This window comes from Eutrema salsugineum, unplaced genomic scaffold, assembly GCF_000478725.1.
Source record: "Eutrema salsugineum unplaced genomic scaffold, Eutsalg1_0 scaffold_15, whole genome shotgun sequence".
In the NCBI taxonomy this organism is placed as follows: domain Eukaryota; kingdom Viridiplantae; phylum Streptophyta; class Magnoliopsida; order Brassicales; family Brassicaceae; genus Eutrema; species Eutrema salsugineum.
Window position 1 is genome coordinate 6565792 of NW_006256867.1, and position 7852 is coordinate 6573643.

Sequence of the window (7852 nt, forward strand, 5' to 3'; positions counted from 1 at the left end):
ATTTAGAAGTTTTTTTTGTATTTTTTTGAACAAGAAGTAGTTTGATCACTCTGCAATAATCTAAGAAACAAATCCATATAGATTATTGTCAGAATCGATGATGTAGTTTATTATTGATGGTGATAGCAAGAGTTCGGAAAACGTGCGATTCAATTATCGATGGATAGTGTCACAGCGAATTGACTTGCGATTTTGAAACGTCGACGATAGAATTACAAAAAAGGATTGACAACCTAATTATTAAAAAAAAACGGTAAACAAAAAAAAAAATCAGTTTCGTCCATTTTCTTTATAATCACCAATCCCACGTACCATTATGTAACCCAATCAAACAAAAAGAAGTCAGATCAAGAACGTGTCACCACACAAATGGCGCTTACAAAGAAGACAGATCAAGAACCTTCTCATGATTTCATTTTCCGATCCATACTTCCCGATATCTCCATTCCCAATCACCTTCCTCTCACTGATTACGTCTTTCAGAGATTCTCGGGCAACCGCGACGGCGACTCTACCGCAACTTGTCTCATCGACAGTGCCACCGGACGTGTTTTTACCTACGCCGATGTACAAATCAATTCACGGCGGATCGCCGCCGGAATCCACCGTCTTGGGATCTGCCACCGTGACACGGTGATGCTCCTTCTCCCGAACTCGCCTGAGTTTGCTCTCTCCTTCCTCGCTGTCGCTTACCTCGGAGCCGTTTCCACCGCCGCGAATCCGTTCTACACAGAGGCTGAGATCTCAAAACAGGCAAAAGCCTCCGCCGCGAAGATGATCATTACGAAGCGATGTTACGTCGATAAACTAACAAACCTTGAAAACGTTTCGATCGTTACCGTAGATGACGGAGACGACGCCGTTTCGTTACCTGACGGTTGCGTGAGCTTCACGGAACTAACTCAGGCGGACGAAACAGAGCTTCCTAAACCGGAGATCTTGCCGGAGGACACGGTGGCGATTCCTTACTCCTCGGGGACCACGGGGCTTCCAAAGGGAGTCATGATTACTCACAAAGGTTTAGTTACGAGTATTGCTCAGAAAGTTGACGGAGAAAACCCTAATCTCAACTTCACCGGAGATGACGTCATCATCTGTTTTCTCCCAATGTTTCACACTTACGCGTTTAACTCGTTAATTATGTCGGCGATGAGGACCGGTGCGGCGATCTTGATCGTGGCAAGGTTCGAGTTAAATCTGGTGATGGAGCTGATTCAGAAGTACAAAGTCACGGTGGTTCCCGTGGCTCCTCCGGTGCTTTTAGCGTTTGCTAAGTCCCCCGAAACTGAGAGATATGATTTAAGTTCCGTGAGGATGATGATTTCAGCAGCGGCGACGCTCAGGAAGGAGCTTGAAGACACCGTGCGACTCAAGTTTCCCAATGCTATATTAGCTCAGGTTAGTTTTAATGAGTTTCTTCATTTGTACAATTATTTTCTTATTTCTTCATAAGTTGTAGTGCAATCGGACAAAGGGACTCTAGGCTAAAATCCTCAAAATCCGAGAAATATGACTATTGATTTTGACTTATAATTGATTCGTGGGTCAGTGATTTACTAGAGAATGGAGTGGACAGTTAGAAATGAATTGGTTAGATTAGGTGCATATGATTCATGTGGTACTTGGGAGTTAGCGTGTGCATTTGTCGTCACCGTAATTTTTTTTTTTTTTTTTTGGCTAAATTTTTATAGTTATGGAAGCAAGACTGGGTATTACCAAATCTTTGTGACAGTTGGTGAAAATTTGCCACCATGTGCAATTGACTTTTAATCAAATAATGGAGTTATTTGTTTTTTTATGCATAGATAGATAAACGATGTCAAAAAAAAGAAGCATAGATATATAAACTAACAATGATTGTCGTTGGTGAGGATTTTATCATACTTTCTCAAATATTTAGCCACTCCTTCACATCCTAAATCCACTCTCATTTACTTAGTCATTTTATGGCAACCTTATCATGATTTCTGATTGTGTTGGTGTACACGCTCTATATAAAGATATTGATTTGCTGTGATTTGTTTCACGCTCTTTTTAAAATGGATTCACCTAAATTTTGTCTTTTGTGTTTACTATACATAAATGCCATCAATTTTAAACCACAATATTGACTCATCATGTGAAACGTGTTACTAAATCGGATCTTCTAGTCGACAGAATTTTCAATTCAAGATATATAAAACAAACAATACTATACTTTTATTTTAGTAAATATTGGTATAAAATATAGATACAATAATATTATTTTATAACATAAGCGACGCTACATATTTTCATATTGGTTTTCTGAAATATGACTATATTGCCTTTATATAATGAATTAACTCATTTCAATTAATTAAGAAGATTCTTATATACTCCATCTGTTCCTTAATGTAAAATATTTTTTGCATTTTTTTGTTTCATTTTATTTTATTTGATTTTTTTTGGAAATTTTTCTGTGAAAAAATAATATTTGATAGTGTGTGACCACTTGTATGATTGTCGTATCTTTCTTATGGGTTGATTTATATTTTTTTAATTAGGTTAAATATTTTTTTTTCTTTTGAGACATTGCGTCCTCTAATGGCATTCTCCTAGAAAATGAACAATCATGTAGAAGTCCAGAAAATACAATAGAATGATGTTTTCTGAGAACTCTCTGAGACTCTGACGTTCAGGTTAGTAAGATATAAGAAAGGATTACATTTGATACTTAAGAAACTAGGAAAAAAATTGAAAACAGAGAGGAAATTAATAGCTAAGTGGCTCCAGGCTCAAAGAAAATGATGATTCCGTGGAGTATATCTATAAGGGACTTTAGCCTGAGATAGAAGAAATGATTCAAATGGAAGAATGAGATTGCCATAAGATGACTAAAGTAAATGAGAGTAGGTCTAGGAAGTGAAGGAGTGGCGAAATGTTTGACAAAGTATGAGAGAATGACACAAAAGTTTATAATAACTTAAAAATTATATAGAGAAAAATCTGATTCCCTTTTTTTGTGTCGAAAAGGGTGTATATATAGTAATACCTATCCCAGGTTAGGATACCAGGTCACGTGTCTAGTTGTCGGGTTTGGTCTTGGATCATCCTTCCCGGATCCTGTATGGGTGGGTTACACAAGTATTTTTTCACCTACTTTATTCGTATTTGCTAGCTGGTGAACAACGTTATCCGAGGTGCTGGGCTGATGTGGAGTTTAAACTTGTCTAGGAAGATTCGGTGTTGGCTTGTTGTCATAACGTGCTAAACTTTTGTTTTCCCATGAGCATAGACTATAGTGGTTGCTTTCTCCTAACAAATGTTGAAGATAACAAATTATGGGCTTCTTTTGATCTTAGAACAAGGTTACAAACCAATATAAATGTCTAAATGGAGAGTCTTATATTCCATAAAAAAAAATATACGTACATCTTTAGGGAGAGCGTAAGTAACCTTGCTTGATTCTCGTTTTAAATGGGTACCAGACCGTCTACTTACCTCAGTTACCTGCCTAGTTGCCTAAGTGGTCCAGTTGTCTAATCGTCTAACTGTCCATATTAGACCGCTCATCCCCTTATACTACTATTTCCCAATAACATGTCACAAGTCAGTAGTGGGTTCATAAAATGTAGCTTTGTCCGTTCTGCTTCTTGACCACTCATCCCTCTAATTCCACCATCTCTTACATGATATGAATTGGTAAGATTCAGAAAGTGTGGCCTTATTTAACTTTTCTGGCTTTTCCAAGTATATAACCACTCACGTCCCTAATGAGATTCACCAATGGAGGAGAAAAAAAATATAGAATTCTTAACTTTTTATTAATTAAAAAATTATTAATTAAAAATTGTTAAGAATTCCATGAGGAGTTCAGAGATGAAGATGTTCTAATAGTATTTTTTCCAAATACCTGACATAAATAGTGAATTTTGGGACAAGTAACATTCATCATTCTATTTACATGTGGTGTTATAAGATTCACGTAATCCTAAAAAATTATATAAGATAAAAATGAGAAAAAATGAAATTTAGGTATTTTTAAAAGTTCATACTTTTAGATTATTTTTCTATCGCACCATTTATTTATTAATTTTTTTGTACCTTTTGTTTGGGCAAATTGTAATCGGTTCTAATTGAGACAAGACATTTTTACGGAATGACTGAAAAATATATCTTTATTTACCAACGAATTTCTGTTCATAACCGCTCGAAATTACAACAAATTGATATCAAAAACCAATCAAAGAAGACTTCGTAGGTCGTTGGTTATTGTTCATAGGGCATTGGTTATTTATGTCGGTCTTTTGTAGTTAGTCGGAGGTTTTGTGTCATCTTTAGCAGGTTATTATATCAATGGTTGGCGGTAGATCTAGCTCTTGGATAGATCTAGCCACTTGTATGTAGTAGCTAGCTAGATTCATAGTCGTGAGCTTCTTTGATATATATCTTTGGTAGGTTCCTTTGTCTATTTTTCTATAAGTTATTTTGATACTTTTCTTTGATAGTTTCTTTGATAGACTTCTTTTCTAAGATTCCTTTGATAAGTTCCATCGCAGGTTCCTTCATGGTTCCTTCGTTGACGATGGTCAAGGGCCTCTACATGTTAGTTCCTAGTTTAAATATTCTTTTAAAGTAAAAAAAAAAAAGGATTTTCCTAAATGATTTCGCTGCCTTTTCTCATCAGTTCATGTCTATGGTGGATAGTGACATATGTTGTCGGTTTTATATTTTTGTGTTTTGGTAATGACTAGATACAACACATTTTCAGTGTTATGGAATGACTGAGGCAGGAACAGTGGCGAAGTCATTGGCATTTGCAAAGAAATCACTTAAGACCAAATCTGGTTCGTGCGGTACTGTGATCAGAAACGCTGAGATGAAAGTTGTCGATACCATTACCGGAGTCTCCTTACCCCGCAATAAATCTGGCGAAATCTGCATCCGGGGCGATCAACTCATGAAGGGTAAAACAGTTCAATGATCACGATGTGTCCGTTTATCTAATCTTTGGAATTATACTTTGATAGAAAAGAAATGATGTGATCTTGTTAGGTTATTTGAATGATCCGGAGGCTACTGCGCAAACCATAGATAAAGACGGGTGGTTACACACGGGAGACATTGGGTTTGTGGATGATGACGATGAGATCTTCATTGTTGATCGTTTGAAGGAACTGATCAAATTCAAAGGCTATCAAGTGGCTCCAGCTGAGCTTGAAGCATTGCTTATTTCTCATCCTAATATCGAGGATGCTGCAGTTGTCGCGTGAGTTTAAAAGAAAATCTAAACACTTCTAAGTCGAAACTCTAATGTTAGTATCTGCTAATGAAATCCAAATTTTCAGAATGAAGGATGAAGTAGCTGATGAGGTCCCCGTAACGTTTGTAGTTAGATCGAAAGGGTCTCAGCTAACCGAAGATGAGGTCAAGAGTTATGTCAACAAAAAGGTAAGATTTTGTGATTTCACCATCGGTTTTCAACATGGGAAACATGCATGACGGAAACTTTAGATAAATTAAATCACCCGTGTTATAATATAGGTGGTTCACTACAAGCGAATCAAGATGGTGTTTTTCACTGACTCCATTCCTAAAGCTCCATCGGGGAAGATATTGAGGAAGAATCTTAGAGCAAGACTTGCAAATGGATTGATGAACTAAGTTAAAATGATCAAAATGCGTACATACACATTCTTGTAATCTTATCAGAAGCACAAACAAAATGTTTGTTGATGAACAAAGGAAAAAAAAACTTACAGGACGATGTTGCGTTCTTGATGGTGAATAATAATGGTTGTTTTTTTCTTCGTTAAAGTTGTTTAGAAGGAAAAGAAATATATTAGAAGAAATATGAATAAATGGCATTAGGCATCAAGGAATGTTATGAAACATAAATTGTATAACAGTCTGTCAACCAAAGAAATCGTTAACTATTGTTATCTAATTAATATCACTACACTAGATCAATCTCATCCCAGAATATTAAATCTCTATGTTTAGATCTATGATTAGAGATAACTACTAACTCCTGTTGAATTCAACAACCTAAGCGGGCATTGTGATCTAGTTTCATAAGTTCACAAAACATATATAACATCACCTCTCATTGGTTAAAAGTGTTTTGCTCATCTATTTTCTATTTTCAATCAAACACTTTCGGTTTGTTAAACAACCTCAGATCAGAAACTATGTCGCAAGTCATGCTTAGAAATATGATCAATAAATGTTAAAGAAAATCGTAAATAGTTCACTGTATAGCAATTCATGAATTCTCTTAAAATCCCTAAAACCTATGAGTCATATACTCACACATATATAATTGCAGAGAATGAATGGATATAACTTATAATAGCTACATATATAAATTGCAAATAAATATATAAGAGTGTTTATAAATCTTCTACAACTTTTTCAAAAGAGTTTAAATATCTTCTCCGCAAAGAAATATATGCACAAGTTTGTAGAAGAAAAAGTTTGGAATAGAAAGTGGCTAAAATAAGTATATATAGGTCTAGAGTCGGATTTAGTTGAGTTAGAATGATTATGGCGCAAAATAAGAAGTTTATAATTCCATACTTTGTTATGGGAAAGATCAATCGATCTTGATTGGGGATCAATTGATCTTATTAACTACTTGAAATTTTCTACACGTCTGATGAATCTGGATCAATCGACCTATGAGTTGGTCTATCGACCTATATATGAGTGGATCTATCAATCTATGAGTGGATCGATAATTCTATATTGAACATTGAAGATCAAGAGAAATCAATACAGAACATTCTCTTACCTTGTTATTAGATGGTAGAGCCGTTTGGTCTTGACAAGCTCAACTATGTAATGAAGATGATGCGGTTGAGAGGAGCATCATGAGAACTGGCATAACTTTTAAGCCGCATGTCCAAATTTAAACAATTTACAGATGAAAGCTAACTCAGATGGCTATATTAATTGTCACCAACTTTTTGCTTAATACATCCACAGAATAACCTTCAACTAATGCCAAACTTTGAATGCTTTTACGTTGTCCTACTGAATCCAAACTTTCAATGCTTTTACATTGTCTTTCTAAAAGACTATAAACACTACACATACAGTAGAAATACATTTTAGGTCATAGAACCTTAAAGTTAAAGATGACTATATCTTTAAACCGTATAGAAAATCATGTAAAACTTATGTATATTAACTCGCTAAGCTTAGATCTTTGCTTGTAGACTCTTTTCCTTTCAGTTTTTTGATGACCAAGAGTCCAAGATTGTCTTTCACCTCCCATTTTTTACAGCATCGCCAGAGCTGCCGAATGTTTGCTTGAGTGATGTATCGATGAATCTAAGCTTTTGTTTGATGCGAAGCGAATTTATCATCAGTTTGAACCATCATTCATAGGGCATTCGGGTCGGCGGTTCGGGTTCGGGTCGGTTCCTCTGGTTTCGGGTATCCGAAACGATGATTGTTTAATAACCGAATAAGAACCGAATAAATTTCGGTTCGGTTCGGATCGGTAATATACGGTTTCGGTTTGGTTTTCCCGAGGTAGATCCGAATATACATACGATTTCAGGTAATTTTGTACCCGAATAACCAAAGAAAATCAATGAAAATGAGTTCAAATTGAATTTCGGTTGTTTAAAAACCCGAATAACCCGAAAAAACCAATCAAACACGAAAAACCCGAAATAAACCAACAAAATCTAAATTCCAAATATCCATTTGAACAAAGCGTGCAAAATAAAAAGAAGTTATGACAAAGTTGTGCACAATATCGAGAATACATGTTCTCCAAGTTGAACTTCCATATCAGTTCCAACCATAAATCCAAAAAAACTAATGACAAAAGACATAGAAGATAAGATTGAAAAACATTACTTGCTGAATCCCAAAAACT

General features: G+C 35.6%; 1 protein-coding gene across 1 annotated transcript; it reads left to right on the plus strand.

Annotated features, from left to right (window-relative positions):
• Positions 1–313: 313 nt before the first annotated feature.
• Positions 314–5771, plus strand: LOC18022253 (4-coumarate--CoA ligase 4). The gene is made up of 5 exons (XM_006405134.2): positions 314–1398; positions 4733–4928; positions 5017–5230; positions 5310–5412; positions 5506–5771. The coding sequence occupies exons 1-5, from the start codon at positions 370–372 to the stop codon at positions 5623–5625; spliced, it is 1662 nt and encodes a 553-aa protein (XP_006405197.2). The 5' UTR covers positions 314–369; the 3' UTR covers positions 5626–5771.
• Positions 5772–7852: the final 2081 nt, after the last annotated feature.